Raw genomic sequence first — 20560 nt, forward strand, 5'->3', positions numbered from 1 at the left:
CCACTTCTATTTCAAAGACAGTAAAACAAAAACACTTCTGCAAAAACAGTAAATACTACAGTATACTACAGTCTTCAAAAACACTACAGTAAATACTACAGTATACTACAGTCTGCAAAAACAATACAGTAAATACTACAGTATAGTACAATCCGCAAAAACACCACATTAATTACTATAGTATATACTACAGCTTCCTTTTACTACAGTATTTATACTATAGTTAACTGTAAATACTACAGTATACAGTATACTACAGTAAACACTATAGTAAATACTACAGTAAAGTACGCAAAAACACTGCAGTGAATACTACAGTAAAGTCCGCAAAAACACTACAGTGAATACTACAGTATTTATACCATAGTATCCTTTATTATTTTTTCATGTGGGTTGTTGAACAAGTGGTCAAATGACAGCTCAGAGACCAGAGTACACTTTTTTATTTACAATACTTTGAAAATAAGACTCAAAACAACACAGAAATAATACAAAGACATTGAGTATTTACAGTGATGGTCCTCCACTGGCAGCTCTATAACGGGAAAAAATTGAATGGTACAGACTTGATCTAAATCAATACCTGGTGACGACAAGTAAGCTGCCTGATACATTTACATTTACATTTCAGACATTTATCCAGAGCGACTTACAGTTAGTAAACTAAACTATGGATGTAATTGTTTCTCTATGGCTGTGGACACTTCTAGAATCTTCCCTGTGATGACAGAGACCTAATCTGCAGCCATTATCCAATCGTTGCCTCTTTCACCACATGTGCGCAGACACCATTCTGTTGGGAGGCGTGGTAACCGTTGCTTAGGACCATCTTGGTCTTGGTAGCCACATCTTTGTAAATACGGTTGTCGTGGCGAGGCAGGAAGCCCCTCTGCAGCTTGTGCTCCAGGTGCATGTGGTTCTGAGGGGGGAGACCAAGGCACACTCTCATGATGTTCTCGATGCAGGCTCTCTGTCTACATCAAACATATATGTCATTTAGACCTTTTCAGTGACCTATAGAACACTTACAAGCAAACATTTTAAATATAATCTGAAATAAACATAGGTACAAGGTCTTGTCCATGTTGAAAAGGCTGACAGATTAGGCAGCATTGGCAGCTTTAGGGGGAGAAAGTGGTTGTGGTCTCGGTTTCCATGGCGGCCGCTGAGCTCCTCCTCTTGCCGCAGGTGTACTGGAAGAATCTCTCCTGGCTCAAACAGCCCAGATCCTTCAGCAGCTTCAGGAGGTCGCGGCGGAACTTCACCCCGATGAACGCGTATACAAAGGGGTTGAGGCTGCACCTCAGGAAAGCCAGGAACTGGGTGATGTCAGAGGCGTAGAGGAGGCTGTTGTCGTAGGTGCAGTCGTCGCTGCCCCCATTGACCGCGGCGAGAGTGGTCAGCAGCAGTACCACATTATAGGGCACCTGGCAGAGCAGGAAGACCGCCACCACAGCCAAGATCACCTTGATGGCCTTGTTCTTCTCGAAGCTCCGGGCCTGGCACAGGGTCTTCACAATGGCACCGTAACAGAAGGCCATGATTAGGAGCGGCAGAACGAACCCCAGGACCATCTGGCTCACCTGGATGCCCACGCGCACCTGGTCTGAGCCGGCGGCGTAGGGGGTGCAGGTCTTGTTGCTGATGGTGGTGTAGGACATCTCGGGCATGGAGAAGACCAGCGCCGTCACCCAGATGGCCACAGAGGTCACCTTGCTGATGAACACTGCCGTGGAGCGGTGGCGGTGGGCAGAGACGGCCTTGGAGATGGCGAAGTACCTGTCGGAAAAATGACAAAAAGTAGGCTTTTATATTGCACATAATACTTTAGTGAACCATACACAACTATTTACAGCGATAGGAGCAGATCAGCCTATTAGGTCACAGCAGAGATAGGAGCAGATCAGCCTATTAGGTCACAGCAGAGATAGCAGCAGATCACCCTATTAGGTCACAGCAGAGATAGCAGCAGATCAGCCTATTAGGTCACAGCAGAGATAGCAGCAGATCAGCCTATTAGGTCAGAGCAGAGATAGGAGCAGATCAGCCTATTAGGTCACAGCAGGACGCATACTGCAACACGTTTCGACCAAACAGATTGTTCTCAGGCTTTTATTTAACCAGGTTAGTCTTTGAGAACACGTTCACATTTGCAATAACGTACCTGTCCACGCTGATGGAGGTGAGGAGGAACATGCCGCTGTAGAAGCTGACCTTATAGATGGTGTGCATGGCCTTGCAGATGAACAGCCCCAGCACCCATTCCATCATGTAGTTGGTCGCCCAGAGGGGCAACGACACGGCAAACAGCAGGTCGGCAACGGACAGGCTGAGCAGGAACACATCGGTCCCAGTCTTCAGTCGGTTGAAGTAGACGTAGGTACCGATTACCAGGATGTTACCGACCAGACCGAGGAAACAGATGAGGGAGTAGAAGGTGGGCATGAACCAGGAGCGGAAGTGGCGGTTGGATTCCTTCAGGCATTGCTGGGACCAATGGTCATAATCCAAGTCATTCTTGTCCGTGGGGTAATCAGTGTATTCAGTGGACTCTGTAGTGACGTTTTCATTCTGAGAGAAGCAAATCTGAAAAAAGACAATGGGGCATACTGTAAATCAGGGTAATTGATGATTGACTGGTGTAATCGTATGCCTTGAATTCAAATAAAATGTAATTGAAATATATTAGTGTTTGGTTCAGGTTCAGTAAACTGTGTCCAAAATAAAGCAGACACAATGTACCCTGCATCCGGCCCCTTGATAAACTGGCATGCTTTCAAATGAGTATACCATTTCCTGAGAAGAAGTAGTGCTATACAGTATGCTCTTGAATGAAAGACTGTGGTTAGTACCAGTGTAGTGTTTGTGTGTTTCTGTGGGTAGAGTATGTGTCATGTTATTAAGTGAGTTATCAACATATCAGTTAATTGATTGTCTGAAAAAGATTATCTAAAGACTATTGATACTTCATATAAATGATATTGTATGATATGGTATACTGAAGATTGTGTTCATCCATTGTTCTTACGTCAAAGTAGGTCCAGATCAGTAGAGCTGGTACTAAGACTTGAATGTCTGAAAATCAGATAAGGTGTGGTTAAAGCTCTAGAGTACCAGTTGATTGATAAATAGACTGATATGTTAGTTGACTATAAGAACAACCTTTGGAAAGAGTTCAAGACACGTCACTTATGATGATACATGGGGGTTGATGTCCCTTGTTATTAGCATAAATTGTTTTTATAAGTGTCAATAATTAATCTGAGTTGTCTCAACTGTTTAAGTATTTAGATTGTACCGCAGGGTTCCCCAATAAGCGGCCAGCAGGCCAAATCCATCCCACAGGTGATTTTATTTGGCCCCCCAAGTTTTCTTAGCATAAAATGTTTGTTGTTGGACATAAAACACTGTAAAATCACCAGGAAATCAGCTCAAATGGATTTTAATTTAGAAAATCTGTTCCCAAGTATTCCCATGCATAAATAGAGAGGCATATGTGATCGTATCCCAATATAATCAAGGTTTGAAATTATTCTGTTTTTGTCAAATGCTATATCTGTTTGAGATTTTTGCAGTTAATTTGGAGTGTACAAATCATTTATAACTAGGTTCCAGTCCACTGACCATCCACTCAAGGAAATATCGTCCCACGGATTAATGTAATTGAGGACCCCTGTTGTGCAACAAAGACATAGTAAGGACATCTGGTAGTAACAGAAGGGCATGCACCAATTTATTGGTTGTTCAAAGAAATCATAGCATATCCAAATATGAAAAGCATTAAAACTATCATTTTTTTCTAAAGAGAGAAAAAGAAACAAAGAAACAAAAATCCCCCTTTGGCTCATCACATTATCAGAAAACTGGAAATTCTCAAACCTTCAAAACAGGAGTGACTCTATTACGAAACGTATCATGAGTAAACCGGGGCTGTACCTGCAACCATCTCAGTCTTACAAACCCGGTTCCAGTTTCAGCACCAGTATTTCTATACTCAATTGATTTGAAACACTTAAAAAAGTGAATTAACAGTTAAAAACCATTAATTAAACAAAGGCAGCGGATGTCAGCGATTCACTGATATTGTGTTAATAAGAAGTAAAAGCAAAATGTTATGATTACAGCCTACTGTAGCTATACAGCTGTATGGCTTGTTATCAGCCTTTCCCTCTTAGCACCTACATCACATATACTAAGTTTACCTAATGGAAGCATGTCTACTATTTATGTATGTCATTGTCTACGTGCATGCAGCAATTGACTTGACACACTGTTTTGCTAAACTTGCCCCATAATAGTGCCTTTTTAGTAATTTAATTCAACATTACCCCTACTTTTATAAAACATATTTATTTATCTATTTATTTATTGGACAAAGTATTTATATTCCTTTTGATTCAAGTGTTTGTTCTTATTAGTTGGAAAATTGCAGGAAGCTAATATCCTATGAATAATCAACTATTTAAAATACATTAATTAGATGGTTTACATTACAGTAGTAAGATGTTCAAATCACTTTTCCACAGTTATGAAAATGCATAAAACATTGAATGATGTGCTCACCTTTGACAGAGGTCATGTTGATTAAGAGTTACAACTGTGCTTTCTCTCAGTACACAGGTTGTGAAAGTAGAGAGACAGCCTGCTAGTCTAGATGAGGTTGTGTGAGGTGCTGGTTTCCCCTTTGAACTAAGCTAAAAAAAAAAGACACCTTTACTCCCCTGGGTGTCTAATGAAAAACAATTATTAGGAATGAGAGTGAATGCAAATTTTGTTGGCTAATAAACTATTCTCGGTATTATAATTTGTATGACAGTACAGAGAGAAGCTACTGCATCCCTGCTTGTAGTTTGTGATTTACTACCTGAACTGTTGCATACAGCTATTGCACCCTATGAGAGGAAATTAGTGTTCATGATGTTCAGCACAGACACTCAGACACACAAATATCTTAGTGACCGCAGTGGTCAAGGGAAAATGTATCGTCTGTTCTATTTTCAACCCACAGTCACTAGAAAGATAACACCATTGCGCTTGTGCTGTTAAGACTTATGTTTATTTTTAGTCTACAGTGAAGAATAGGCTACATCAGTTCATTGAGAATACAATATTTAGGCCCTAAATTGGTATAGATTTGGTTTCTCACCTCGCCATTACAACCCCATTACTTATCAATAGGCTTAGATGTTGATGAAATTGGCCATGCCATCTCTGACTGAGTTTACAGCTGATGTTAGATTAAAAGCCATTAGACATTGATTTTAATTGTATTTTCTACTTTTGTCTACTATTTTCTATTGTCTGCAGTTTATCCCCACACCTGCCTGTCCTTTCAGGTGGAGCATTGAGGAAGGTTAGGAAAAGTTCAGTCTCTGGGTCAAACAGGGCTTACTGCTTATCATTACAATAGATGTACTGTATGTACTCTTAGAAAAAGGGTTCCAAAAGGGTTCTTCGACTGTCCCCATAGGAGAAACCTTTTTGGTTCCAGGTAGAACCCTTTTTGGCTCCAGGTAGAACTATTTTGGGTTCCATTTAGAACCGTCTGGGACCAAAAGGGTTATAATCTGTTGGATGAAAAGGCTGTATTACAAAGTCTGTATTAAAATGAAATCTTTATCATAGCAAATACCCCACTTTGAGTTACATTTAGCGAGAATAAAAGTACAAATATAACTTTTAAAAAATACTGAACAGTATTTACTGCACAGTTAAGTAACAAACAAGATGGATGCTCATTCTGTAAACAGCATGCATTGAAGGGACTCTTTTTAAGTGTCTTACCAATTCTGGATGTTTGCCAAACCAACAACTACAAAACAGGCCTCCCAGAGCAAGTGGCTGATATGTAGAGTACTTCTAAGGTGAGACATTTACATTTAACATTTTTAGTCATTTAGCAGACACTCTTATCCAGAGCGACATACAGACAGATTCATTACAATCAATGCTTTATGTGTGTTTAATCCAAAATATTAGAGAGATACTAATGTTTCTTCATGTCCCCTTTGACAACCTCGACAAATGAGTGATTTACACAAAAGTCTCAGTAATTTATCCAAAAGTAAAACCAATACTCATACAGTATACGTTTGTCATTGTGTGTTTACCACCACAACACTTTTGTTTAGGCAGTGGTGGCAGTTCGACTGCTGTCTTGGTTTACCTTGGTCAGTAAAGGTCACGTTCAGTCTTATTCTCCTCTACTCTCCCCAACTCTGCACAAGCTGCACACCTGTCTGCCTGTGCGGTTGCGGCTTTGAGTTTTCACTGTGCTCAGGAAAGGAACCCAGCAAGAAACACTAACCACAGTTCTGTGCATCCAGGTGACTGCTGCAGGGTGGCAACTGTGCACCTCTGCAGCTACAATAAAGCTGTGACAAATCTCATCACTATTGCAGAAGGCTGCTCATTGAAATGTAATTATTGTGAGGGGGGGGGGGGGGGGGAGTAAACTCAATAGGTCAACGGTCCACCCATCATGGAATGTTGATTTGAATGGGAATGTCTTTTCCACTAATTCAAATTCTATGGGGCAGCTCGTGTGGTTCATGCACGTGGAGTCTCTTTTCTCTGTTTATCTTCTACCTGTCTCTCTTGCTCACATCAGGTCAATACAATATAAATACTGTAGTTTAAAACATGGTAACTACAAAAGATAACACTACCTCAGACAGCTGGAAAGAGCGGTGCTACATTGAAAACAGGAAACCAATGCAAATTCCTTTTCATCTCACCCACTTCCTTGTACCTTGCAGATCAGACACAGACCAGATGACCACATCTTTTACAGATAGTATCAAATCTATCATCAGTATTGGGTGCCATAGATTGTATATGATAAGCCGTTGGAAGTGTACCACATTCTGCCTAGAGTTTTTTATGTCTCATAAAAGCTGGCCAGTTCAAATAGGTCACAATTCCAAAATGGAATTATCCTCTGTCACCTCAGCCTGAGTTTGGGAACTGTTAATATGAACCACCTTAAATGATTACCATTCTATACACACCGCGTGAGACATTGAAAACAAACGTCATGTCAGGGTAGAAAAGTTTATTGGTATAAATATGTCAAACAAAATCGATTTTAAGACGGTATGTTGATGACTCACTCTGCTCAAGTTGCTTTAGGATGAGATGAAAAACCACTCACGTTCAAGCAAACCTTGTAACACTGCTTATTACATTGCATATTAACATTTAAGAGTTTGTTCTGGGTTGAACACTGTACTACTGATCAAAATCACATAACACTGAAAGGTTGTTCTAAGCATACAGCTTTTGATTTGATTGAGAGCTAGCAGACTTTAGAACACTGACTGGTAGAGCATTGTACAGCATGGATGAACTCCTAGCATACAACAGGTTGGTGGACGGATGGACTGGGCCCAGGACTCACAATACACAAGAATAATAATAAATAATGAAAACAACGACTTATTTCTACTAACTCCTGAGACAATACTGTCACTTAATACTGATACTTACGAGTAAACATAAAAAAATATCGGCCAGAGTCTACTAAGCAAACTCTTTCATTTGAGGAGTTGCGACACCATGCAAAAATAAAATTGAAAGCAACAATAACATTACACTATAAAGAACAAGTAATTAAACATTGAACAACTTATTTTTTGTGACAGTTTTTACAACCAGCCTCAATCGGTAAGATCTGGTGTCTGCCAGATATAGTACCATTGAATAAGACAGGAGATATGTTTTGATATATTGACAGGATGGATGGTTGGTTTCGACTGCCACCGTGGTCTGTGATGGAAATACGGTGAATTCACGTGGGCTTATTGTGACTCAATTTAGATGTCATTCATTTTTGTTGGGATAATTACTTTGCTTTGCAGACTTGAAGCGCTTTGCAAATTGACAGCAGATCCATTTTGACCCTGTCAACAGAGCTCCGAAGATTCAACCAATTGCATAAAACTTCACATTTGAAATAAAGCCCATCTAAACACAGATTTTTTCACATAGATGATAATGTACAATGTGTTATCATCTGAGTGTGACTGAAGAGATGGAGTGACACATCATGGACATTTCTCGGCCCAAAGGTCAGAGGTTGACTCCTCAGTGGGCGGCAGGGCGTGCCCTGCTGGGCCCTTCTGAGGCTGCTGGCTCGCTGGGCGGGGCGTCCTCCGTCACGGCAGAGGTGGTCTCCGACCCCGTGTTACTGTCACTGGTGCCCTCCTCCATCACCCCTTCCGGAACACTCTCCTTGTCCTCTGACGGCGCACCCTCCTCAACCTCACTGGCAGGACGAGCCGCCGACTCCTCCGAGGCTTTTGACTTCTCTGTAACCAAGAAAGCAGGAAATATTAGCAGACAGCAAACACGTTTGTACCAATTTACTTTCAAACGTGAAAATAACGTTGTAAAATGCGCTTAGCAGTCAATCTACCAAGAGAAGCATCTACCCAAGAGAGAAAACCTAACTCAGGGGACCTGACCAGAACCATACATTAAAAAACCATACAGTTTAGTTATTAATACTGTTGGGCCTCACCACCAGTATCCATGAGGCTGGGTTCCGTCTCCTCTCTCTCCTTGTTGCTGCTGTCACTGACAGACTCATGCTGGCTTTTGCTGCTGTTTGACGGACCAACTGGTTTCTGCTCCTCCTCCAGGCTAGAGGACGTGGATGCCTCTTTCTCCCGCTCCGACATACGCTTGCGGGATGCCTCCTCTGCCGCAGCAACCTCTGCAGATATCTTCTCCATGTCCACCTCCACTTTCATACAACACAACTGGGCACAGAGTGGCAACATGTTGAGTCTCCCACCGGGGATTAATGCTGGGGATTAATGCTATTAATCTCACAATCAATCTCACACCTGTGCAACTGTGATTAGTAACATGGACTGTGATTAGTGAGTATACCTTGATCAGATTTGGCACAGTTCCTGTTTCCTCTACAATAATACTACATTGAATTGCCCATTGTGAAGCAGAGGAAGTAAATTGACTCTAAGTAAATGGCGCCACCTGGGGTATGGACAACACAGTGTATTCACTATACAGTGCAGTATCTGGATTCAGAACTGCAACGAGTCAGTCTACAAATTCTAAGTGATGACGCCGCATGTTAGCCAATACACATGGATAAAGTTAGCAGCTGCGGATCTCTACAATACAGAACTGGCCCATTGCACATAGCCTGAGGTCAACACTGTAATATTTACTATGTGCAACACAATGGATTGCATACAAGTTCCTAGATGATGATTCCATACCCTTTTCAGCTCGCTGGTGAAAGACTCCGTGGCATCGATGAATTTCCTTTTCTTGTCCTGGTGGCGGTCTTCAATCTGAAGTAGCTCTGCCTCTAGCTTCCTCTGTGGACCAGACACACAGAGAGAGACCTGTCAATTTACCTGACTGATTACATGTTTTTAATCATTACTGAATTATCAAATAAGGAGAAAGGATCAGATATCCAGGTTACCATGACAATAACACCATGACTGGGAACATCCAACTTGATAGGGCTAGGTATAGTAACATCTACACTACCAGTCAAAAGTTTGGACACACCTACTCATTCAAGGGTTTTTCTTTATTTTTACTATTTTTTACATTGTAGAATAATAGTGAAGACATCAAAACTATGAAATAACACATATGGAATCATGTAGTAACCAAAAAAGTGTTAAACAAATCAAAATATATTTTATATTTGAGATTCTTCAAATAGCCACCCTTTGCCTTGATGACAGCTTTGCACACTCTTGGCATTCTCTCAACCAGCTTCATGATGTAATCACCTGGAATGCATTAAAATTAACAGGTGTGCCTTCTTAAAAGTTAATTTGTGGAATTTATTTCCTTCTTAATGTGTTTGAGCCAATCAGAAGTTAGCCCTATTTGGTAAAAGACCAAGTCCATATTATGGCAAGAACAGCTCAAATAAGCAAACAGAAACGACAGTCCATCATTACTTTAAGACATGAAGGTCAGTCAATAAGGAACATTTCAATAACTTTGAAAGTTTCTTCAAGTGCAGTCGCAAAAACCATCAAGCACTATGATGAAACTGGCTCTCATGAGGACCGCCACAGGAAAGGAAGACCCAGAGTTACCTCTGCTGCAGAGCATTCGTTTATTAGAGTTACCAGCCTCAGAAAATGCAGCCCAAATAAATGCTTCACAGAGTTCAAATAACAGACACATCTCAACATCAACTGTTCAGAGGGGACTGTGTGAATCAGGCCTTCATGGTCAAATTGCTGCAAAGAAACCACTACTAAAGGACACCAATAAGAAGAAGAGACCTGCTTGGTCCAAGAAACACGAGCAATGGACATTAGACCGGTGGAAATTTGTCCTTTGGTCTGGTGTCCAAATTTGAGATTTCTGATTCAAACCGTCTTTGTGAGACACGGTGTGGGTGAACGGATGATATCTGCATGTGTAGTTCCCACCGTAAAGCAAGGAGGAGGAGGGGTTATGGTGTGGGTGTGCTTTGCTGGTGACACTGTCTGTAATTTATTTAGAATTCAAGGCACACTTAACCAGCATGGCTACCACAGCATTCTGCAGCGATACGCCATAGCATCTGGTTTGGGCTTAGTGGGACTATCATTTGTTTTTCAACAGGACAATGACCCAACACACCTCCAGACTGTGTAATGGGTATTTTACCAAGAAGGAGAGTGATGGAGTGCTGCATCAGATGACCTGGCCTCCACAATCCCCCGACCTCAACCCAATTGAGATGATTTGGGATGAGTCGGACGGCAGAGTGAAGGAAAAGCAGCCAACAAGTGCTCAGCATATGTGGGAACTCCTTCAAGACTGTTGGAAAAGCATTCCAGGTGAAGCTGGTTGAGAGAAAGCCAAGAGTGTGCAAAGCTGTCATCAAGGCAAAGGGTGGCTATTTGAAGAATCTCAAATATAAAATATTGTTTAACACTTCTTTGGTTACTACATGATTCCATATGTGTTTTTTCATAGTTTTGATATCTTCACTATTATTCTACAATGTAAAAAATAGTAACAATAAAGACAAACCCTTGAATGAGTAGGTGTGTCCAAACTTTTGACTGGTACTGTATGTGTATCTAGGAAGACTGACAGACCCAGCGTAGCATACCTGGTGCACCATCAGAGACTGGACCTGCCGTTTTAAGACCTGCATGCGGGCGGTAGTGACGACGGAGCGCACGTCGGGGACCACGCTCTCGCTCAGGATCTCGCTGATCAGACGGTGGTTGCGCTGGAAACGGGCGGCGGCCGAGTGCTTCATGGAGAATCCGTCGTCGTAATCTGGGAAAGAGAATGAAAGGGTACGTGGCGGGTGCTATGTGGGCTAGTTTGGGCACTCTCAATGAATACAACTGTCAATGGGTACAGAGCGGAGTTCTCACCCAACAAGTATAGAGGTCGTAGGCATCAGGAAATAAATCTGATCTGACATATCTTAACATTTATATACCTACGTTTGTTTAAATCATTTATATCAGTAGGAAATGTCTGCATAGTTGGCTGTTTACATGTTTGTTGTATGAATATACTTATACACATTTACAAAGGGAGTTTCAACATTGTTGTGGTGAATGGTGAAATGATATTCATGTGTGGGTAGAGAGTTAAAGATTCATCTTTCTCTCTCCCTAAATCTCAAAAACCTTACACATTTACTCCAGAAACGTCTTAGTGGTTTTTACTGGCGCTCGTGCTCTTACTATTTCTTAGAAAAAGTAGAAGATATTGCGAAACTAAGTGAACATCCAAGCTATAAGTACATGACACTTTTCTTTAAGATCCAGGGTCAAATTAAGCTGTCCTCTATAATACTAACATCAAAGTATGTCATAAATGTAGGAGAAGAAATTGTCTCTTTAATAAGGTCAACTTCTTATTGATGTCACGCTCTGGCTCCGGGGCTTTGTATTATTGAGCCAGGGTGTGTTCATTTTTTGTGTTTGGGGATTAGTTGGGTTGTTATTGGTGGTTTCATTGTTTGGTCCAGTGACTCCCAATCAGTGGTAACGAGTGTCAGCTGTCGGCTCGTTATCTCTGATTGGGAGCCATATTTAAACTGTCATTGTTCACCTTGGGGTTGTGGGTTTTTGTTCTATGTTCAGTCGTTGTCACTGAGGACTTCATGATCGTGTTTTGTTTTTGTATTCTCGTGTATTACATTAAAATCAATATGTTCGCTACCAACGCTGCGCTTTGGTCCTCCACTCTCGTAGACGAACAATGACAGAAAAACCCACCAAGATGGGACCAAGCAGCGTGTCCAGGAGCCGTCGCCAGGGAGATCCCTCACAGATCTCCTTCGCCTCCTGGACTGGGTCAAGCCGAGTGAGGAGGAGAAGGGCTTGACACTATGGCAGAAGGGCGAGAGGCTGGCGAGGGATATGGAGACCTGGTCCACGGGTAGGAGAGACGCCCCGAAAATGTTTAGGGGGGGGCTCACATTTTACATTACATTTACATTTTAGTCATTTAGCAGACGCTCTTATCCAGAGCGACTTACAGGAGCAATTAGGGTTAAGTGCCTTGCTCAAGGGCACATCGGCAGATTTTTCACCTAGTCGGCTCGGGGATTAGAACCAGCGACCTTTCGGTTACTGGCACAACGCTCTTAACCACTAAGCTACCTGCCGCCCTCCCCCCTCACGACGTCGGACCAGCAGGAGGCCGCGATAGAGCGGCCCAGTGGGTTGCTGGAGAAGGCCGCCGGGTTACGGGGGCCACTGGTCGAAGAGGGGATGGAGGAAGTAGAGGCACGGCGAGAGGTACTGGCGTGTGTTGCCAGTCCGGTCCGGCCCGTTCCAGATCCCGGTGTAGGGCCAGTGGTGTGTGTCCCTAGTACAGTCCGGTCCATCCAAGCTTCCCGCACCAAGCCAGTGGTGTGCGTCGTCAGTCCGGCACGGCCCGTGCCTGCTCTCCGCATCAAGCCTGTGGTGCGTCTCGTCAGCCCGGCTCTGCCCGTTCCTGCTCTACGCACCAAGCCAAAGGGGTGCGTCGCCAGCCCAGCCCGGCCTGTCCCTGCTCTACGCACCAAGCCAAAGGGGTGCGTCGCCAGCCCAGCCCGGCCGGTTCCTGCTCCACGCATCAAAACTACGATGTGCGTCGCCGGCCCAACCCGGACTGCTCCTGCCACTCGCACCAGGCTAAGGGTGCGAGTCGTCAACCTGGGTCAGCTCGTTCCGGCTACTCGCACCAAACCAAGGGGGCGAGTCGTCAACATGGTTCAGCCTATGTCTGCTACGCGCACCAAGCCAGGGAGGCGAGTCGTCAGCCTGAGGAGGTCCGTTCCGGCTCCACGCACCAAGCCGAGGATGCGTATCGTCAGCCAGGTCCGGTCCGTCCCTGCCTCACGCGCCAAGTTAGGGGTGCGCGTCATCAGTCCGGATCCAGCCAGCTGGGTTGGATCGGACCGGGGCCATTACGGGGGGATGGATGTAGGATGGTGGTCAAGCCCGGAGCCAGAGCCGGAGCCGCCTCCGAGGAGCAACACCCACCCAGCCCTCCCCTATTTGGGTTCTTTGAGGCGCGGTCGCAGTCCGCGCCTTTAGGGGGGGGTACTGTCACGCTCTGGCTCCGGGACTTTGTATTATTGAGCCAGGGTGTGTTCATTTTTTGTGTTTGGGGATTAGTTGGGTTGTTATTGGTGGTTTCATTGTTTGGTCCAGTGACTCCCAATCAGTGGTAACGAGTGTCAGCTGTCGGCTCGTTATCTCTGATTGGGAGCCATATTTAAACTGTCATTGTTCACCTTGGGGTTGTGGGTTTTTGTTCTATGTTCAGTCGTTGTCACTGAGGACTTCATGATCGTGTTTTGTTTTTGTATTCTCGTGTATTACATTAAAATCAATATGTTCGCTACCAACGCTGCGCTTTGGTCCTCCACTCTCGTAGACGATCGTGACAATTGAACACATGGAGAATTCATTTATTCCACGTTAGGCCAAAAGTCCTTAAATTGACAAAAAATCTAAAACAAAATAAATAAAGTGATTTATTGCAGTAGTCAAACACCCATTTCATTTGAAGTCTGTGAAGGATGCTACCCTTTGAAAATAGCAATGGGTGCATTTGATTGTCTGTGCATTTGAGAGCAAGAAATACAATTTTGGCTTCATATTGACATCATACGGTGGAGAAAGACGTCATTCGAAAATGATCATCATCTTCATCCAACGCCTTGTTCCATTGGTTGATCTTCACTTATAATTGTTTGGTGCTTTTTATCCAAAACCAACAGAACAATTTGTTCAGACTCTCCCCATTCTCTGTATCTATTTTACATTTATATTTACGTCATTTAGCAGACACTCTTATCCAGAGCGACTTACAAATTGGTGCATTCACCTTATAGCCAGTGGGATAACCACTTTACAATGTTTTTTTTTTTTTTTTTTTTTTTGGGGGGGGTGGGGTGGGGTAAGGGGGGGTAGAAGGATTACTTTATCCTATCCCAGGTATTCCTTAAAGAGGTGGGGTTTCAAATGTCTATAAAGCAACTCATGTGGCAAATCTTTTTGAAGTCATCAATGTACATGCAGCTTGTTGAGAACGTAACCCATAGGGATACTAATTATTACATTTTTATATCTTGGGTGTTTCCAATTACCACAAGTTTTTTTATGCATTTCCTGTAAACCATTATCCAGCTCGATCCGAGACAAGGATCATTTCATATAGGGTGTAACTCAGAAGTCCAGTTTTCTATGTGATGTCTGTTGCCTTGTTCCTTACTGGAACTCATTGAAGCCATTGATCTCAAATACAGGGCCCAGACTTATACTACAGAGCTGAAATGGAGTGTGGCCTATATGGTGAAGTAGCAAGTGTGACAAAGAGAGGAGGGATTGAAATTGACACCAAGGTGATGTCACAGTTGCTGAAACATGGTGTGGGAACCAGAGTGTGACTGACATGGTAATACTAGTAGTGCTGAGAGTGTCTTACCGTCTGGGTCGTCTGCTGGCTGGATACTCATGTATGGCTCGCCCTTGTCGAGACGAGACTGGCGCTGTCGGCTTTCCTCCTCCAGAGCAGCCTCGGCACGGCTCTTAGCGTTGACGTAAGCCAGGTAGGCTGGAGAGTTGTGGTAGGCTTTCATGCTCTCATTGTACTCAATCTGTAGAGGAGAGACACAGATGTAACAAAGGGAGAGACACGTGCCCCTTCAATGCAAAACAAACTATTCAACATTGAAGAAAAGTTACTCAGTATTTTTACAAAGGAAGGAATGATGACTGGAGGGACCCTTCTGACAACTGTTGGAGACACTTGTTACTGGTCACCCATAACAACCCCGTAAATAAACACCCCGGTAAAACAAACCTTCTCTGCTTCGTAATCATTCAAGTAATCCTGTTTCTCCTCATCAGTGAGGTCCCTCCACATGCCACCGATTATCTTCCCAATTTCCCATAGCTTCAGATCGGGATTGGAGGCTTTTACTTGATCCCAAACCTGGTGATGAGAACCAGACAGGGGCTCATTATCTCTAAGCAGATAGGTCACAAACCTATGTAGGCTGTGTTTAAAGTCCATCTCCAGGGAGATATCCCAGTCTGTCTGTAGTACTCCTAATGACTAGGCTGCTGTATGTCAAGTTTCACAGTTCACACCTACCTCCGTGGACTCATGGGGCAGACGATGTGTAGTTTAACTTAAAAGTGCTCGTCCCTAACCCTGGCTAAAGTGCTGCGTGTTGTAAGGGTATAGTACAGCATTTGAATATGTCTTGCAATGGTGCGCACGGTGGAGCAGTTTGTGTTTAACTAATGTTGCGTGTAGACAACTTACCTTGCGACTATATCGCATGTAAGGCATCAACGGCTTGTCTGGTGGCTTGGGTGGCTTTGGAATGTTTATTCCTGAAGAATTCTGGGAAATAAAAAGGCACTTATTAGAGAAGTCAAAGTTAGGACACCAACTGGTGCTAAAAATGACTAGTCATACAACTTTACACTAAGCAAAGTCTCGACTGAGAAACACCCTGCAGAAAAATACGCATCCACATAGTTGATCATCCAACCTTCAACAAAGTATATGTAAAAATTCCAACAAAGATGCATCAAACTACAACACCATAAGTTAAATCGCCTTTTTTAAATTAAAGCCTGTTTGAGCCCAACCAGTGTACAGAAGTCACACAGAGACTATGATTGAGTAACGCTGATTGAAGAAAATACAAAATCTCCCTAAAGCTGAGATTTGCACACTGCGCGACATAATGCCATTATCAGAATCTGAGTGCCAACCACATCTTGCATGCAGCGACTGAATTATTCCTGTAGCAGCCGAAACCCATGCCAAGCATGGGGTCTATAATGCCATGGCAACGCTGATGGCATGGGTTACTTTGCATGGCTGTCAGCAATGCAGACTTTGAAGGGCAGGATCGAGCAATTTTGAATACACACAGATGGACGCTTGGCCGGTCTGCACAGTATGATGGAGGCAGCAGAGGAATGTTGGGATGGCATACATCTCAGAAAGCCTTGGTAATGGAATGGGTTAGACGAATCATACTGTCTGTCTGTGCAAGAATGTCTGCTCTTATAAGCACAGGAAAAAGTACTATTTCTGAACAAAGCAAAAGAGCAAAGTTGTCAAGGGCTGTTATAGCTCACATCTGCATATACGTTATTACTGAGTTTCACTAAGCAAGCTACATTAGGCCGTTTCAATCAAACTAGACAGTTATTTTAAATATTGACGTTCGTTTCCTTCAGTTGTCTGTGTCTCTCGGATTTTATCCCTGTGTTTTCGCTACGTCATTATATTCCTACCGTTGCCCGACTGTTGCTGCTTGTTGTCCCTCCCAGCCTGTAGTTGTTGTAAGCCAGATGGCTGTATGGGTTGTACCCCACAAACCCGGGGGTGTTGGGCAATTGCTGATGGAGACAAATGAGATAGAAACACAGATGAGAAATGACATCAAATAATGGGGTAAAACAAGACAAAATCAATGAAAAACTTGTGAAAACATGAATGTTGGAAAGCTGAAAAAAGCAACTGAAAAAGACTTGCACTCATGCTAAAGCAACATGAAGGATAATCTAGACAGCAGTGTTATCTATACATTAGTGTTGTTTGTAATGAAAATAATGTATAGTCTACAGTATGTTATAAATGGTCCCTCACATCTTAGGGAGTGGAGCTTATTATCTGAGACTGCAAAGCCTATTGCATTGACCAACTCTACTGTGGTAACAGGACTATCTGCAGGGTATACTGTATTGCATGGCCAAATGGATTCCACTTTTAAAAACAAGTTAGACCAAAAAAATGTGTGCCTCTCAAAATGGACAGTAGCAAGTTAACATTGAAAGATAATAGCCGGGATGAATGTTATTATGGGACAACCCTTTCCAAATGGCTTCCCATGTGCCATCAGAAATACTTACTGTTGTAGGGGCTGGGGGAGGGGGAGGGGCATATGGCCTTTCTCTTTCTCTTTCTGTTATGAAAGAAAAGGTGAGATGTTAAAATCGAGGCAAAAAGCCCACTTTTACATCTCTCAATGTTGATTAAATCAATCCCATCAAGGTAGATATGAATTTTGTGATTTTCTATTTCTCTCTCAGCAAATACATGATGGCGAATTATTAACCTATCAATTATAATACTATAATATATAATAATATGCCATTTAGCAGACGCTTTTATCCAAAGCGACTTACAGTCATGCGTGCATACATTTTTGTGTATGGGTGGTCCCGGGGATCGAACCCACTACCTTGGCGTTACAAGCGCCGTGCTCTACCAGCTGAGCTACAGAGGACCACTAGGAAATCATATAGGCTACCAGAAGTTAATATTTCATGCTGAAACTCAATTTGTTTTATTGTGATAACATATACATTTGTATATTCACATTTTTGTTGCCATAGTTGCCCAGCTTTGTCAGAGACCTAACAGAAGTACTCATATTTTCATTATCTGATGGCTAAACTTATAATTGCAAACAATTTCTTACTTGACATCTTGGTAGAGAGGAAGAATTCTATCAGTTTATTCCAGTCATTGGGTCTGTAATAAACACATTATAATGGGGAAAAGCATTTAGGTGTTTCATTAACTTCATTTGTTATTACAGTCCTTCTACATTGAATAGCAAAGAAAGTAAGTAGTTTGAGAGGGAGGACAAAAGAGATGTTGGTGCCAAAATGATGTCAGGCGACGTATGTGCAACATCACAACAGTGTCAGTGGACAGGCATGAACATGACAGTGGTTTGATGTGACGACTAGCAAGCTGTTCGCGTGCAAAAACATCGCTTACATTATTTGAAATGGCATTTGCTTATAATTGCACATAGGTAAATAAAGCAGATAAATGGAAATGCATTTGCTGAAAAATAAAGCGCTGTCATCTTGCGCAGTTGGCTGACACCCAGCTGTGCTAGCTAGCGAGGCTAGTAACGTCGAGCTAACTACTTGCTATGTAGCTACTAGCTATAGCTAGCTAGCTGGCTAACTTGGACCATCTGATCAGCAGATGATGAGCATGCAAACGTAGATAACATAATCAGTTAGCTTGGTAACTTGTGGAGAAGGCGAATAATCTGCAGTTTAAATTATTTAACAAAAGCTAAGATACAGAACACTATATTTGATACTCCGCCTACGTTGTCAGCTAGCTAGCATTAGATAGCTACTAAGCATTCAGATTAAAGCAAACTGACGTTAGCTATCTAGCTGTCACTGAAACATTTCAATTTTGATTTGAACCGTTAAAACAGCAGATTGACAGTGACTATACCCGAACCAGATAAACTACCGTTTTGGATGTGGATTTTGCCATGAAAAACCTTGGATCAGAGAATTTAGCAAGCACCCTGCTAGCTTGATAGCCACTACCTCCTACGCTGTATATGAATAAGCTATTTGCTAGCTAGAGCTGTCACAATGGTCACATCATCACCTTGCATGTATCTGTAAATCTGTTATTCAAACAAAAGTGGCATTTTACATAAATTCCTGGCATACAATTGAAAGACTATTCAACATAAATCAATTAATGAATACTATTGCTTTTCATATTTTGGTTAGTTAACATAGCAAGCAAGTGAAAGTAATGGAAAGCAAACTCACCCCAAAATCCTTTGTCCCCCACCAGTGTGTGTAAGGCTAGAATCAGGTTTAGCTAGCTTGCTAGCAGAAACAGTCCTCAGAATGAAAAAAAAAATGATATGGGGTCCACACACATTTCAGTAGAATTTTCCAGAACTATTCCTTTCTCCTCTGTTAAGGGCATCATGTTTGCATTACACCCCAAGGCTAGCCTACTCTAAATTGAATCACTTAATTTCATTGTTAACATTTTTCAATCAATATATTACTAAAGGAATTGCTACATAATGAATACACGTGTGATGATGTTGCAATATAATACTGAATTTGAGACTATCAAATTCATAATTAACCAATTACTGATTTGGAATCAAATAATCTGAATACACTGGTTCACTATAGTGAACTGTGAATGAATCTGTAATGAACATGAACATACAATAAGGAGGACATTGCAAGAATTCATTAACCATTTATAATTTATACATAACCAATATAAGCTGCACTAATTGAACTATGCTGCTGCAGTTACATGATGACAGGTCTTGTCATTGGTGCACTGATCCAAGGTTGAGCTGCCACTGCTTATGGCAGAAGAATGACTCTTGCTAATTCATTCTGACCATACATTTTCATATTCCATGGCTTGCCAAGAGGAGTGTTATCCTTAGCTTCAAATTCTTTATGATAAAAATGCAAAAACATATTTCTTATGTCACCCAAGCATGAAACTTAGCTGCATTCATTCTGCTTCACTGACAAAAAGGGTTTTGAGAAAAGCCAAGGCTGGTCCATTCGTAGCTCCTATGTTGTTAGAACTCAAATACTTTGCATTCTTGCTCACATTCTTTGCAAGCTGTACATGTCAACAGTAATGCTTTCTTTGTTTGTTGCAGTCATTATAATAACTATTCTGACCTGGATTGAAATTGTGTCTTTTTTTTTTTAATGGCTCTGCTATAATCCACTTGCTGTTTCATTTGTCAGGCTATTGATCATGGTGTGACCCTCTATTTGTATTGTCCTCCAACACAACCTTGAATACAGTTCAAATACCTTGAGTACATAAAAACCTTTGCTATTTGCTCTGCAACAGTTCATTAGATAGGCCCATTGAGATAGTACTGTTCGATATCTATGGATAGGCCAGCTTGCGTACTTTGACCTCCATCACTGCATCACTTACTTGATGTGTGGCACCTGTTATGCAGTAGTCCATTGTATTTCGTAATTATTTCATATTGCCTATTGTTCATGTCCTGGACAGAGGTGTGCAGAGATGGATGACCCCTAGACTAGATGCCAGATGTAAGGGCTTAACAGACACACCCCCAGGCCTCCTAGGCACAGCTGTGGGATTCTGGATGCCTGCAGGCTGGAAAAGGCCAATCCCATTTTAAATCAAGCAGAGGATTCCACGTAAATCCCTATGGACTTCCCATTTTGGATTAGGCACAGGAATTTTTTCTGAAAGTCCCGCTGTATTCCCATTCTGATTC

At 42.3% G+C, this 20560-nt stretch overlaps 2 protein-coding genes across 4 annotated transcripts; both read right to left on the reverse strand.

The window, feature by feature from the left end:
- Positions 1-428: 428 nt before the first annotated feature.
- Positions 429-4579, reverse strand: ccr7 (chemokine (C-C motif) receptor 7; the record flags this gene model as incomplete). The annotated part of the gene is made up of 4 exons (XM_084156569.1): positions 429-1779; positions 2165-2586; positions 3029-3075; positions 4564-4579. 4 exons carry the CDS (start codon positions 4577-4579, stop codon positions 1122-1124), a joined length of 1143 nt encoding a protein of 380 aa, XP_084012695.1. The 3' UTR covers positions 429-1121.
- A 2460-nt stretch (positions 4580-7039) lies between these two features.
- LOC311113608 (SWI/SNF-related matrix-associated actin-dependent regulator of chromatin subfamily E member 1-like) lies at positions 7040-19935 on the reverse strand. Of its 3 annotated transcripts, none has more exons than XM_084156866.1 (11): positions 19083-19935; positions 17966-18018; positions 17394-17446; positions 16776-16880; positions 15787-15867; positions 15319-15450; positions 14941-15112; positions 11108-11280; positions 9249-9350; positions 8522-8762; positions 7040-8309 (listed from the first exon to the last, which is right to left on the reverse strand). In XM_084156866.1, exons 2-11 carry the CDS (start codon positions 17970-17972, stop codon positions 8086-8088), a joined length of 1290 nt encoding a protein of 429 aa, XP_084012992.1. In that variant the 5' UTR covers positions 17973-18018; positions 19083-19935; the 3' UTR covers positions 7040-8085. The 3 variants fall into 3 exon arrangements, with proteins under 3 accessions (XP_084012992.1, XP_084012991.1, XP_084012993.1); XM_084156865.1 differs by lacking the exon at positions 19083-19935 and adding an exon at positions 18769-18864; XM_084156867.1 differs by lacking the exons at positions 15319-15450; positions 19083-19935 and adding an exon at positions 18769-18839.
- Between the last annotated feature and the right edge of the window lie 625 nt (positions 19936-20560).

The sequence above is a fragment of the Coregonus lavaretus genome, assembly GCF_964263955.1.
Source record: "Coregonus lavaretus genome assembly, chromosome: 40".
In the NCBI taxonomy this organism is placed as follows: Eukaryota; Metazoa; Chordata; class Actinopteri; order Salmoniformes; family Salmonidae; genus Coregonus; species Coregonus lavaretus.